Source organism: Sorghum bicolor, chromosome 5 (genome assembly GCF_000003195.3).
Source record: "Sorghum bicolor cultivar BTx623 chromosome 5, Sorghum_bicolor_NCBIv3, whole genome shotgun sequence".
Lineage (NCBI taxonomy): Eukaryota > Viridiplantae > Streptophyta > Magnoliopsida > Poales > Poaceae > Sorghum > Sorghum bicolor.
The window spans coordinates 56,597,503-56,612,139 of NC_012874.2; the positions used below are offsets into that span (position 1 = coordinate 56,597,503).

At 39.7% G+C, this 14,637-nt stretch overlaps 1 protein-coding gene across 2 annotated transcripts; it reads left to right on the forward strand.

Annotated features, from left to right (window-relative positions):
• Positions 369-8,877, forward strand: LOC8083139 (alpha-humulene synthase). 2 transcript variants are annotated; one of them, XM_021460740.1, is made up of 7 exons: positions 369-580; positions 659-932; positions 1,466-1,838; positions 6,199-6,417; positions 7,008-7,143; positions 7,939-8,187; positions 8,339-8,877. In XM_021460740.1, exons 1-7 carry the CDS (start codon positions 467-469, stop codon positions 8,636-8,638), a joined length of 1,665 nt encoding a protein of 554 aa, XP_021316415.1. In that variant the 5' UTR covers positions 369-466; the 3' UTR covers positions 8,639-8,877. The 2 variants fall into 2 exon arrangements, with proteins under 2 accessions (XP_021316415.1, XP_021316416.1); XM_021460741.1 differs by having other exon boundaries at positions 369-562; positions 8,339-8,854.

The following is a 14,637-nucleotide window of genomic DNA, read 5'->3' on the forward strand; positions in this document are numbered from 1 at the left end:
ACATCAATGAGGAGGCCGGATGCCACCCTCCTCCCTCGCATCTTGGAGCGGCCTGCACGGACGCAGAGGTGGAGCAGCCAGCGTGGGAAGGCGAAGCCAGAGGAATAGATGGTGGTTTGCCTGGCATTCATAGGGGCATTGAGGTCATTTGCGTTTGATATTGGTATTTGTTCCATCCTCTAAAACGACTATTATTCTGGCACGGAGAGAGTAGTAGCTAAGAACAAGTGGTTGGAGCTCTTGTAGTGGCCAAACGAGACGTACGTTGATGTAGACTGTAGACATGTTTGTCTGTGCTGGCCAGGATTCTATCTCTTGTCCATGTAAGCCGGCCAGCTCTATAAATGCAATGGAGCCGAATAGATAACAGAACAGGTGGTTCCATTATTGGAAGAAGCTAATAATATGTACCTGAATAGCGTGCGCGCAAGTGCCCATAGCTGACTTGCATCTGATCGGTGTCCCGATGGAGGCCGCTGCTACAGCAGGTGCTGGAGATAGTTCCTTTGAGCCATCCCTGTGGGATGACTTCTTTGTGTCCTACACCCCTCCTTGCTCACAGGCATGCACACATCATCATGTAGGGTTTCATTTAGTTACAATTTTCGGAATTATATATATGTATCTGATCTATTACAGTCCTTGTGTGTGCATGCAGATGTCGGAGGAGTGGATGAGAGAGAGGGCAGATGAACTCAAGGTGGAAGTACATCGTATGTTTGAAGCTGTGGATGAAATGCGTGTTGCTGACTCGATGATTCTTGTGGATGCACTCCAACGCCTCGGCATAGACAACCACTTTCAGGAAGAGATTAACACAACAATGAGGCATGTATACACTGGGGAACTAGAGATGCCAAGCTCCAAAGAACTGCACATGGTTGCCCTCCGCTTTCGTCTGCTTAGGCAACATGGATTTTTTCTACCTACAGGTTGGTAAACATAATAAGGGTATACAGTACCATAAACTTCTTCAACAATACCTAAGTAAAGCCCCAACAACAGTAGAATTGTATGGCATGGCTTTTCAATTCTATTAAGAATTTGAGGGCCTATTTGTTGTTTGCTAGCTGTCCTTATCGTCATAAAATTTGATGTATATACAGGGGAGAAATGGTATGCATGGATCTTACACATATGATATACTAGGAGGATTCCTCGTGTATTACTGTAGTCTGTGGGTAGGAATGAATATAAATAGGTTATAATGTGTATTGCTTAGTTAAATAGTCTGTATGTTCAGGGAAATATGTGACTTGCTGACGTGAACATTATAGTTGCAAGAGCTAGTGTATTTTAATTGTGTGTGATAGTGGATTGTCTAATTTTGGATAGCTTGCATTAAAAAATTAGGTAATGGAATGCGATAGCGAGTTGTCTAGTTTGGATAGCTTGTATGTGTATGTTTAGAGAATAGGTGATGAGGTCTTTCTTTATAATAGTATAAGATAAGATATGCATGCAGATGTCTTTGATGAGTTCAGAGATGGTACTGGAAATTTCAACACATGTCTAACCACGGATCCAAAGGGGCTTGTGAGCCTGTACAACGCAGCTCACATGGCGGTGCCAGGCGAGGATGTCCTCGATGATGCCATCGCCTTCACCAGGACGCATCTCGTGGCAATGAAAGGCAGTCTTGTTTTTCCAATTGCGGACCAAATATCTCGTACACTTGACATCCCACTCACTCGGTACATGCCTCAGCTTGAGACCATGCACTTCATCATTGAATATGAGCAGGAAGACGGGCACAATGCCTCTCTACTGGAGCTCGCAAGGCTGGACTATAGTCTCACCAGATCTGCCTATCTTAAGGAGCTCGGGACCTTCTGTTTGTAAGTCCATGTCTATCAATTCACCTTTCTATTATGTTCACTATTGGAAATAAGTGGCTCCATATATACTACATAAAATATTTGTTGAGGCAGGAGAAAAGCCTTGCCCTGCCACCTCTACACTGCATCTCTAGAGGCGACTGTCCAAGCCTTCTCTAGAAATCGAGTTCTAGAAACAGCGCGCATAGCTATCCGGACCGGCTTGGGCAAAAATATTCACCTGCTATCGACATTACCAGATATAGGAATAAACGAAAAAGTCTAAATAACCTCCTCAAATACGTAACTTTCTATACCTTGAACTTTCTAAAACTGGTCAAAATAACCCCCACAAGTAGTTTTGGACGGTGGCTTTGCTACATAGTAACGGTAGTTTTGTGGTTTTCTTTTTTATTTATTTTTGCTAAATATTTAAAAATTCATAGTAGATCACAGAAAACCATAAAATAAAATTCCAATTTTGTTGGACTCTACGTGAATAGATTTACATGGTGAACATATAATATGATATGCTTTATTATAATTTTTTGTTGTAGCTTTAGATCTATGAATTATAGGAATTAATTATAGAAAATCATAGATCTAAAACTACAACAAAACTTTGTATTAAAGCTCTATCTGAGGTTATTTGAACATTTTGAATTTGAAATGTGAGAAATTCATACATATTTGTCCTTAGATAATTAAATGAAAAAGTTATCAATTATAAAGTTGACAAGTTTTGCAATATCTACAACCTTGGTTTTTATCGTGTCTCCATATGAGAACGTTTCAAAACTTCCATTTCAGTGTTTGAAGACTTCAAATTAAATTTTGTGATGATAAATTATCTCAAATAAAAAAGTTCTCAAGTAAATTGTTTTATATCAATCTATAACTTTGGATTCTGTCGTTTCTCCATCCGAGGTTATTTTAAAATCTCAAAAAATGTGTTTCTAAAATATGGGAATACCAAACAGAGTTTGTGCAAGAATTTGTTATCAACTACAAAATTATAGATCTCCTCGAGTTATAAATCTTTGATGTGAAGTTGTCTTTATCAAACTTAGTTCAAATATGTTATGAATTTTACAATGCCGCAACTATTTTTAGAAACCAAAGTTGTAGAGGCCTTTAGATCGAGGCCATTTTTGGAGACGGCTATAAATCCAAGCTGCCTCTAAAATCAAGTTTAAGAAGCGGGTCAGCTTGAGTACCATTTTAGAAGCTGATTTTGATTGAGCCGCATGTATTGAAAAGGGCTTTGTTGCTAAAAATCTTTTATGTAATAGTTGCCAAAGCATGTGGGAAAAGCCAACGCCAATGACGAACAATACACCAAATCATGCTACCAAATACGTGGCAGTGTGTCCTGGCTTTGGTGTGGCTCCGTCTTCACATACACATGTAGCACCACTCTAAACCATCTATCTTCACTCACTATTAGGCCTTGTTTAGTCTTCATCCAAAAACTTTTCACCCCATCTCATCTAATGTTTCGATATATATATATATATATATATATATATATATATATATATATAATAAACTAATAGCACGGTTTGCATGTATTTTGCAAGTCGAATCTTTTAACCCTACTTAGTACATGATTAGACACTAATTATTATAGTTACACATGTGCTACAGTACCATCTAAAATTTTTTCAGAGTGCGAACTAAAACAGGCCCTTAATGGAATATTTACTTGTGGAGGACTTTCTCTCAAAGAGGAGAGGACATATTGAGACATATGAGACTACAAATGGTTGAGCTACCAGGGAAGGGCTGAACACATGTTTTTAGCATGAAGCGATGATGGTAGGTTGATCGATCCAGTGACTAATACAGCTGAATCAAAGCTTGAACCAGCAGTGTTCAGACACATTACTGTCTATCAGTCTATGACCCAACAGTAATATCTCATTTAGGCCATTGGATCCACTCCTTCCAATTATTTGCAGGACATTTATTGTTGTATCGTGTGATTGCAACATTTATTGAATACATTATTATAATTAATTAGTGCGAAATATTGTCATTGCAGTTATCTAATTTTTTGGATCACTTTTAATCATGTACTTTTAGAATTACTTAGTGCTAATATAGAGATAGAGCATCGACTTATAATCTTTGCTTGCAGTTCAATTTTGAATTTCATTGGTACATATGAGACAAAACATAGTTTTATGTATTTTCTAAAGCTTATTGGGGGACATGTATTTTAATTGTGTATTTGTTTTGATAGACATATAGAAATTCATTTAAACTATATAAAACAATGAATCAGCAAAGACCTTAAAATAAAGTTACATATACAATAACAAATACCTTAAAACAAAATAACATATACTATATAGCATGGACCATTTTAAAATAGGCCAATGTTAGCGTCGAAGTATACAAACATATTATACACCCGGCTTCCCAGCAAAAAAAAAAAAATTCATATTTTTTTGGATTTTTTGGTTTCAGACTTTGCCGAGTGTCGGGCACTCGGCAAAGACCGCTTTGCCAATAAAAAATTGTTGTGTGGTCTTTGCCGAGTGTATTTGTGGCTTTGCCAAGAGTCTGGTAGTGCATATAGATACAACCAAATTTGATTTTCATGTCAAATGGCATATGTATCTCATGCAGATGTTTTAACTTAACATATGCAAAGCACACTGCACAAATATGTCAAAAATGCACCAGAATTTTGTACTCCCTAATAGCTGTTGACGGAACCCACGAGAAATCCTAGTTACCGCCGATGACTCTCTCTCTCAGATTGTGAGTCATGGGCCAGGATCTAGAAACTTAACCCAAAATTTACGGACAAGTCACAACTACAGTCAGGTACAGCAGGGGCGGCTAAATAAGCTCTTTAAGAGCGGCTGGCCCAGCCTCCCTTATGCAAACGCTCTTACAGTGGAATTCACTATAAGGGCGGTTCAACACCAGCCGTCCAGTGGCCCATTGTAAGGGCGGATGGAAACAACAACCGTCCTTACTAGTGACCACTGTAAGAGCGGCTGGTGCTTCCAGCCGCCCTTATAGTGAGCATTAGTAAGGGCGGCTTGTGTCTCCGCCGCCTCTATTGTATGCATTTGTAAGGGCGGCTCAATCTAGAACCGCCCCTATAGTTATTTTTCAGAAAAAAAATAAAAATTACAATAATCGAGTTGACAGCACAGCACAGCACCACATACATATATACATATATAATCAGATTCTCAACATCACAGATTCATTATCAATTATTATCTACCATTATTAGCAACAATTAATAAGTAACAATTATTATCTACTATTATTAGCAACAATTATTAGCTATCATTATTATTAATAATTGTGTTAGAAAAGATTATTAGACATAATTAATATTACCAATTATTATCTACCATTATTAGTAACAATTAATAAGTAACAATTATTATCTACCATTATTAGCAACAATTATTAGCTATCATTATTAGTAATAATTGTGTTAGAAACGATTATTAGACATAATTAATATTACCAATTATCATCTACCATTATTAGAAACAATTAATATTAGTAACAACTATTAGTTTACCAATAACTATTCATGCCAACCACATTCCAATTTTATGAAACAAAAACAAAAAAAGGAAACCCTAGATCTATAATGTCTTTTCTCTCCATGCATGAAACTACAATTAATCTCCATTAAAATCAAGCTATATCACCTAATTGATGGTGCAAGATGGTGTCGCTACCTATTCTACACTAATAGCATCGTACATAAGCTCTAATTTGGTCAACACAAAGCTCAAGATCCATGGAAGAGAGAGAAAACCTAAATGTAAATTGCTCACTAACCAACCAATAAAACTTGAATTAGAGGGTGGGAATAGCATTTTCTTACCTTAAACAAGCTCCCCACCAAAGTATTTAAGTTCAAAACCTCCCCCCTCCTAGAGTGATTTTAGGGAGGTGCCCAAGGCCTCCCAAACCTTTTTTTGCGAGTGGAAATGAGTGGCTCGGGGAGGAAGAAGAGTGGGCTGGCCACTTATGCTACAGATCACTGTAGGGGCGGCTGGTGTTACCAGCCGCCTGTACAGTGCCTCCCCCACTGTAACGGCCGCTCGTAACATCAACCGCCCCTACAGAGAACACTGCAAGGGCGGCTCACTTCCTGGTTGGCTGCCCACCCACTGTAAGGGCGGTTCAAATGTTAGCCGCCCCTACAGTGTTGGGGGGTGCTCTCTTAGTAAGTTTTTCACGTCGTGAGTATTGTATTCTTGCAGTCAATAATTTTAACTTCTCTCCACATAACTGATTTATAAAACCTTAATTTGTTCAGAGTACAAATTATTTTATAGTTTATTAGTTATCTCTTAGCCTCATCATTGATGATGGTTTAAAATTTCTCCTGAAGATGGTGGGAGGATTTCTACAAGGACGTTAACTTAACATACTCTCGGGACCGTGGAGTGGAAATATACTTCTGGGGCTTCGGAGTGTTCCCTGGTGAGGAAAACACTCGTGCAAGAATAATATTTTCCAAGGTGATTGCGTTGATAAGCCTAATGGATGACACCTTTGATTCCCATGCCACCTTCGAGGACTGCAAAAACTTAAATGAAGCTATACAAAGGTAGTACATTTTTGTATCCAAACATACCATTTCATACCGGTTATAGGTTACTTTTTACTACCTCCATTTTCTTTCATAAAGCACAGCTTGACATGACATGATCTCCAAAATTTCAGTTTGACGGGTCATTGATTTCATATTATATTATTTATGCTTATAAATTTATGATAATTGGATAGTACATTTCATTAAAAATCTAACCATATCAAGTTTGTATTTTTAGTTAAAAATTGTTAACTAAATTATTAATCAAAGATTTTAAAGTTCAAAACTTGATATGAGTATGTAGTGTAGTGTATTTTCATTGAAGAATAATATGGGGGTGGAGTTTGTGTTAAGTCTGGATATTAAAAAATAACGTGTGTACAGTTTTCGAAATGCAGGGTAATAGGTGTATTGTAGTGTATTATGGAAGTTTTTTTGTAATAGACTCTCCAATCAATTGTGTTTTTGGGGGGGGGGGGGGGGGGCGTGTCAACGCCACAAACAATTATGGTTGCCTTTTTCTGTACACCGTAATTACTTGTTCAAGGCAAATCGCGAACAGTTGGACTAATTATTAATGTATATGTATTTATACATTATTGTAGATGGGACGAGAGTGCGGCCTCTGTCCTGCCTGAATATCTGAGGATGTTTTACACCAAAATACTCAGCTGTTTTAATGAATTCGAGGATATTCTGGAACTAAGAGAAAAGTACCGTGTGGCTTATGTCCAAAAGGCGGTAAGTGACCTGTACTCAGAAGTAAGAACAGACACAATTGTTAGTAACCAGATTTATATCTTATCTCTACATGGCAAGTCATCCAACTAGCACATGTAATTATGGCTTCATACTGTCCATGTCAGCAGTCCATATGATCCAGTTACATACATTTATTTGTCCACATTAGCATAACACATCATCCACTTAGATTCATTCTGGAGTTCTGTAGCAAACACACCCGGGTATGCTTCTTGGGGTATATATTTTTACCCAACGGAATTGCTAGAAAACAGATATTTAGTTTTGGTTGCACCTCCTTCTGAAAAACCAGAATGCTAACCGCATAGGAATAGGGGGTGCGGGAGTCATATCGATGGCCATATATATATTCTTGTTCGTACACCAGTAATTTACTCTCTAGCTACATCCTAAGACACTGAAGTATTCAAAAATTTTCTTCAATAAACTATAGTTATTGTAGATGAATTTACTTCCCTAAAGCATTAAGCACAACCAGCACCATATAAAAACTTGTTAAGAAAAAAACATGCGATATATCTTTTACTCATAGGCTGTCCCAAAAATCATTGGATACATTGTATTTCAGGACAGAGAGAGTAGATTAATTAACTGACTATTACGTGCAAACTTCTTATCGGAAGTAAACCCCTTTTTCCTTGCAGTTTTTACCTCTCCTTTCTACTCTCTCTGCATTACAATGCATTTAAACATTTTTAAGATACTCCTTATTCATGGCTACTAATTGGTAACGCAGTTGTGGGAATAAAAGGCATGAGATTTTTGTTTGTGCAGTTCATGTTGCTGTCGAAATATTACCTTGAGGAGGCAAAATGGTGCAATGAGAAGTACATGCCGAACTTCAAAGATCAGGTTGAGCTTTCCTCTATGTCGTCGGCTGGTCCAGTACTGACCCTTGCAGCCCTAATGGCTGCGGGCAATGAGGCAACCAAGGAGGCATTCGAGTGGGCAAGCAGTGTGCCTGACATGGTGCATGCTTGTGCAGAGATAGGCCGCTTTGTCAATGACATATCTGGTTTCAAGGTACAAGACATACGACTCGCGCGCCGCCATGACTGTGCACTTCAAAGTTTTTCTTGCATTAGAGAAACAGAACCTTCAATTCGGTGGATCTGGATTCCTCGTGGCATGTGTATCATCGCATATACTACCATTTATCTGTGCATTCATGCAGAAAGGGAGGAAGAACAAGAACGATGTTGCTAGCTCCCTGGAGTGCTACATGAAGGAGCATGGCACCACAGGAGAGGAGGCTGCGGCAGCGCTCACTGCAATGGTGGAGCAAGCATGGAGGAGGATCAACAAGGCGTTCATGGAGATAGATCGAGGACTGCTGCCAGCTGTGACTTTGGCCGTGATCAACCAAGCAAGATTAAGTGTGGTCGTATACTATGGAGGAAAGGATGCCTACACCTTCACCAGTGACCTTGAGGATCTCATAACGTCCGTCTTCCTAAAGCCTATCCCAGTTTAATGATGAACAATATTTTGTGTGCATCTCTTATCATGTTATAAGCATGCTTTAGTTGGTGTGAGCTTGGTCATGTCATGTTTCTCGGCCAAGCATGTGTCATTGCACACATAAGCCTATTCGAGTTTCTAGTAGTGGGGTACCTCTCCTTATGTGTGTGTCCTGTTCACATGGGTGGGACTTGTTCTGGTTGATCAGCTTAAGCTTTACCCTTTAATATGGTCTGTAGTTTGTTGCAAGCACTTCACGAGCCCAGGCTTCTTTGTGTGCCATGTGCAAGTAGCTATGATCCAGGATGGAGCTTATCCCGTGGACTGGAGTACGGGAGCTCATGGCGCCAGCTGAAGCGGTGTGGAGGCTACTACAGTATTGATTTTGCGTGGCGTGGCATGGCCCTTCATAGAATGGAGGCAGGCGCAGTTTCTACCCGCCTCCAATATTCCTGGTAAGGCCAGCTGCCGGCCGGCAGCCAGCCCGCCTCGGTTAAACATTAATGGAGGCGGGCAGTTTCAAAAAAACACCTCCATTAATTTCCATTAACAGAGGCAGTCACTAGTACAGAGAGATACTATACTGGCGGTTCGTAACCCCTTTGTACAGGCGGACTGACGAACCGCAAGTGGCTATAGGCCTGTGGAAATAAAAGTTTCCACAGGCGGTTAACTGAGAACCGCTTGTAGAAACAGATTTCTACAGGCGGTTCAGTTATGAGATCCGCCTGTGGAAATCAATTTCTACAGGCGGTTCTTTTATGTAAACCGCCTGTAGAAATTGGATTCTACAGGCGGTTCTCATAACAGAACCGCCTGTGGTAAGATTTTCCAATTTAACCCTATTTTCCAGCAAACCCTATTTTTAATATATATATATATACATATATATATATATATATTATATACATTAATATTGAAACTATGTTAGGCTACAAGATTCAACCAATGCAACATGCAATATATTTATATATACCATTACTTTGTACATAAAAATTATATTAATTACAAACATCACACATCAAAGTTTTTTGTTTACAGACATATGAGGTTTCACATCTGAAACCTCTGCTCTAATAACCCGATCGAGATAGCTTTAGCCTACTAATATCTCTTAGCGCTCTAAACTCAGGCTTTGCTAGGACGCTGGACGGGTCGTGATATTTTCCTTCGGTGGGAATGGCTTCTCTCAAGAGAAAAGTGCAGAGGTCCTTAACTATGTTATATAGAACAACTTGAGTCACGCTCTTCGTCTTTTCCAACTCATGTTGCTGCAGAGGAAGTTAGAAACATCATAAATTTATAGTTCATTAACACATGCTTAGCAACAAAAAGTGACACAAATAATATAAACAACTATTAGAGCAATACCTTAGAAGGGTTAGTTACATATCTTCCATTCTCTCTCATGAACTCGCAGACGTAGAATCCACAGTGGACCGATATGACTGGTTGCTTATGGCACTGATGTATGAAAAAAAAGTGGATATTTATTAGTTGCAACATCGTCATATGCATATTATATTTATAAAAGACAGCTTGTGATATTTTGGTACGTACCGGCCATTTATAAAATAATCTCAATGGCTGCCCCGGTTCTGATGAATCACACATTCCACCTTTGATCTTATAATACCTATAGGCCCTATAGTATCGAATACACAATCCTCAAGTTATTCTGAAACTCTTATAAAAGTAGGTATGAATATTTAATGTACTCAGCTTACCGTTTCAAGTGTGTAATGAATTTTGCATAACTTGAAGGATCATAGTCTGCAGAGTCTAGGACTAGCACACGTCCTAGACTAGGATTAATGAGGAGGCAGATCCAGTGGTCCCTGAGAGAATCGAAATTATGATGCAAGTGCCCATTGAAATTACTAATACGACAATGAATACAAATTGACACTTACCCAAAGTTGTATGGGGCAACAACACATTCTCGATCTTGATACTTGAGCAATGCCAAGGCTATGTAGAGGTCGTATTTACATTCATAATCTAGTCGACTTTCATCTATCATCTTCTTACGCTCAGCGGGGTCCAAACCTTCTAAGGAGTCGTGTTTGTCTCCGATTCTGAAGTTGTGCTGCTCCTCGCATATCTTCATCGGGCTCAGATACGCAACCCTATTACTGGCAGACCTATCCGGATCTGAACCGTACCGCATCTCTTGTTGTTCAAAATTCATTCTGCAATGAGCACTTGTACGTTAGATGTTGAAAATTGATGCAACTCATGAATAATAACACAAGATAGTACGAGTGACACTTACAATGCAAACACGGTTACCAGCTGCACGTCTAGTCTCTGCAGGTTCATCATTAGCCACATGTCCTTGAAGGTAACGATTGCCTTTGTACGCTCACTGTTGAATGCTGTTGGTGGTATAATCACATTGATCGTGTCAATGCCTACAGAAGCTGCTCTCATATACCAGTCATGCATCCTTTTTATACCAGTTGAGATCTTTTTGAGTTTGTCCCAACTAAGTAGTGGTCTGCCTGGCTCATATTTAGTAGGGACAAATTTGTAATCATCCTTTGTTGGTGGCCTGATATTGACAATACGTGTTTCACAGCTTTTTGACCCCTCCTTCTCATGCTCCGCTAAGTCAACAAGTTTTGAAGTGCGGCTCCTTGCAATTTCGGACAAAAATAGGGCCGTACCAGCGGCCTTCTTCTTTGGCTCGAACGGGGAAACCAATTTGGGGACCGAGAATTTTGTTTTCTTTGGTTGTGGTGGTGTCTTATCATCATTTTTGGGTGCCGGTGGTGTGGAAGATTGCGGTGTTGAAGCATGGGGTTTAGGTGATGGTGGTGAAGCCTGGGTTTAGGTGATGGTGGGGGAGTGGGTTTTGATGGTGGCGGGGATGGTGGTTGAGGCATTATTGGTGATGGTGGTGGTGGGGATTGTGGATTGTGGATGCAAGATTGGAGAGGTTGGTGGAGTGGGAAGAGATGTGGGATGGGACGACTCCTGAGTCTGCGGCACTTCTCTGGGTGATGGTTCTGGTACCTGAGACAGCAAGACGTCCCGTCGAGGCCAAAGAATAAAATTCTTGATAGCTTGTCCCAGTTTCTCAATGCCCTGGGGACTGGGAATGTCTAGCATGTCGTCCTCATATCCTTGGACAACTGTCAACACTTCCACCCTGTAGTAGTCCTCAGGGATCTCACTACCATGGAATTGACGCCCTGGGATCGCAAGTCCTGTGGCTACTTCCCTTGTACGGTTATTGTTAAAACCATACGTTATGACTAGGGAGCAAGGCACAGGACTATCGATCTCATCAACTGGATAGCGGACCTTGTCTCCGGTAGAGGCAATACTACTCGGGACGACCGGAGCTTGTTCTGTTGTTGTCGGGGCGACGACTAGCTGCATTTGAGGAGGCTGCTGGCCACTTAACTGGCTAGACATTGCGGTCGCCAATTGCTACATCAACTCAGGAGGAGGATTGGAGAGGATTTTAGACATCACCTCTTCGACTTCTCTCTTAGCCTCCTCCTTAAAATAATTAGACATTTCTGCCTTGTAGCGATCCCGTTTCCTATACATTGCTTCCCACTCTGGTCCGAAGCTTTCTTTCCATCCTTCTTTTGATGAGATGCCTTGTACACGACCAGGATGCTCTGGGTTACCCAGAGCAACAGTAAGGACATCTTTCTCTCTTTGAGGCTTAAATTCGCCCGCTTGCTGCTTAGCTGCCACAGTGAAAATATTCTTCGCTGCCTCTTCAACCATTAGGTTAGAAAATGATAAGCCAGACTTGGCTTCCTTTGCCGGTACACGAGCACGAATCCACCTCGAGCCCCTGCGACCAAGTTGGTCAGGGAGCACTGGCAGACCCTTAGCCCTCTGCGCTTCATCCTCTTGCTCCCATTGGGCAAGCTTGCGCTGATAACCACCTGTGCCTAGATGATGGTTGTACTTGTTCCTTTTTGCGAGCATGGATTTAGATTCGCTTAAAGCTTTGAACTCCTCGGTACTTCTCTGCTCTAGAAACACCGCCCACTGACCAGCAGTGATTTTATACCTTTCTGTCGGGTCCAACCCTTTCTTTGCCCACTTAGAATTCAACTCGGACTTATAATTCCTAAACATGATTCCCCATTGCTTCAATGTGTACTCCTTTACTAGGTCTTCTGAACCCTGAGGTAAAACAAACCTTGTAAGTAGCTTGTCCCACATTCTTGTGATTTCATTTTGGTCCACGTTTGCCCATTCCCTGACTGTGATGTCAAGATGGTCCCTAACTAAGAATCCAAGTGCGTTACGCCACTTAGGTAAGGCCTCTGGAGGAGCTAGGGGTTGTCCTGTCGGGCTCACATCTGTAATTCTAAATGTGACTTTTGGAAACTGATTCAATCCTCTGTCACCTCGTTTCCTTTTCCTATCATCAGTCTTTTTGGTGGTCTTCTCGGTGATTGTCTCCGTCGTCGGTTCGGGTGCACCTTCATGTGTGAATTCTTCCTGGGATAGGATCTCTTTCAGCTCATGAAAACACCTTCTGTTCATGTTAAAAGCTAAACACATAAATCATTCTTGTACATATACTGAGGGACATAAAAGTTAGAAAGATTTAATTATGGATGAGTAATTCATCACCTAATCTACTTCTGGAATATAATCAGGGTCACGTTCTAATTCACGACGAGCGTTCCTCTTTATGCGAGGATCTGGAATGTCGCTAGGGGAGGTCTCGTACGAAGGACTTGATTCACGTTCTTTTGCATTCTCTGTGTGGTCCGACCCTTGCGCTTGCTCGGTGCTGTGTGATACGTGCACCTTCTCTGTGTGGTCCGAACCTTTTGCTGGTGCTTGGTCGATCGGTCACACCCTGACGCTTGGTTTGGGGTTGGAGAAGTCATCGTGATAATCTATTCAAATAATTACTTAGCATTATAAATAATGTATATACATAGACACTTAAACTAAAAGCAAATATTAATTGTTTATTATTTTTACACATAAATAAATATATGCAATTTACATATATATATATAATTGCATTATAAATAATTGGATTATAAAAAAGAAATAATAACTACTTAGCTTATGCTATAATGTATATACATAGACACTTAAACTAAAAGCAAATATGAATTGCATTGTAAATAATGTATATACAATTAATAATTTTAAGAAAAATAAAACATCAAATACATCAAATAAGAAAAATAAAAAATAATTATTTAGGATATGCATAATGTATATTTATCTAGGACAATTAACAATTAATAATTATTTAGGACAATTAATAATTATATAGGACAATTAATAATTTTAAGAAAAATAAAACATCATATACATTTATCTAGGACAATTAATAATTATTAATTATTTAGGACAATTAGTAATTATTTAGGACAATTAATAATTAATAATACATCATATATATTTATTTAGAACAATTATTAATTATTTAGGACAATTATACATCATATACATCAAATAAGAAAAATAAAAAATAATTATTTAGGATATGCATAATGTATATAAGAAAAATAAACATCATATACATTTATTTAGGACAATTAATAATTGTTTAGGACAATTAATAATTTTAAGAAAAATAAAACATTATATACATTTACCTAGGACAATTAAGAGTTAATAATTATTTATGACAATTAGTAAGTATTTAGGACAATTAATAATTAATAATACATCATATATATTTATTTAGAACAATTAATAATTATTTATAACAATTATACATCATATATATCAAATAAGAAAAATAAAAAATAAAAAAAAATAAAACAATGGCCCCTGCCCCTCCCCCTCCCTCTCACCCTCGCCCTCTGCACGGCCGCAAGGCCGCCGCCGCCGTCGCCGCCGCTGCCTCGGGTGACCACCCCGACGCTCTGGCCGCCTCGACTCCCCCTGCCTCCCAACGCCGCCTCGACTCCCCCACGCCGGCCGCACTCGCCGCGTCGCCGCCGGCGAGCCGCGGCCGCCGCACGCGCTCTCTGCCTTCGCCGCGCCGAGCTCCCGCATCGGTCG

Excerpts from the sequence above, each read along its gene's own strand:
- LOC8083139 (XM_021460740.1), top strand. The coding sequence starts at position 467 with ATGGAGGCCGCTGCTACAGCAGGTGCTGGAGATAGTTCCTTTGAGCCA. Across the intron at positions 1,839-6,198 it reads GAGCTCGGGACCTTCTGTTT|ATGGTGGGAGGATTTCTACA; the intron begins GTAAGTCCATGT and ends TTTCTCCTGAAG. Across the intron at positions 6,418-7,007 it reads TTAAATGAAGCTATACAAAG|ATGGGACGAGAGTGCGGCCT; the intron begins GTAGTACATTTT and ends ACATTATTGTAG.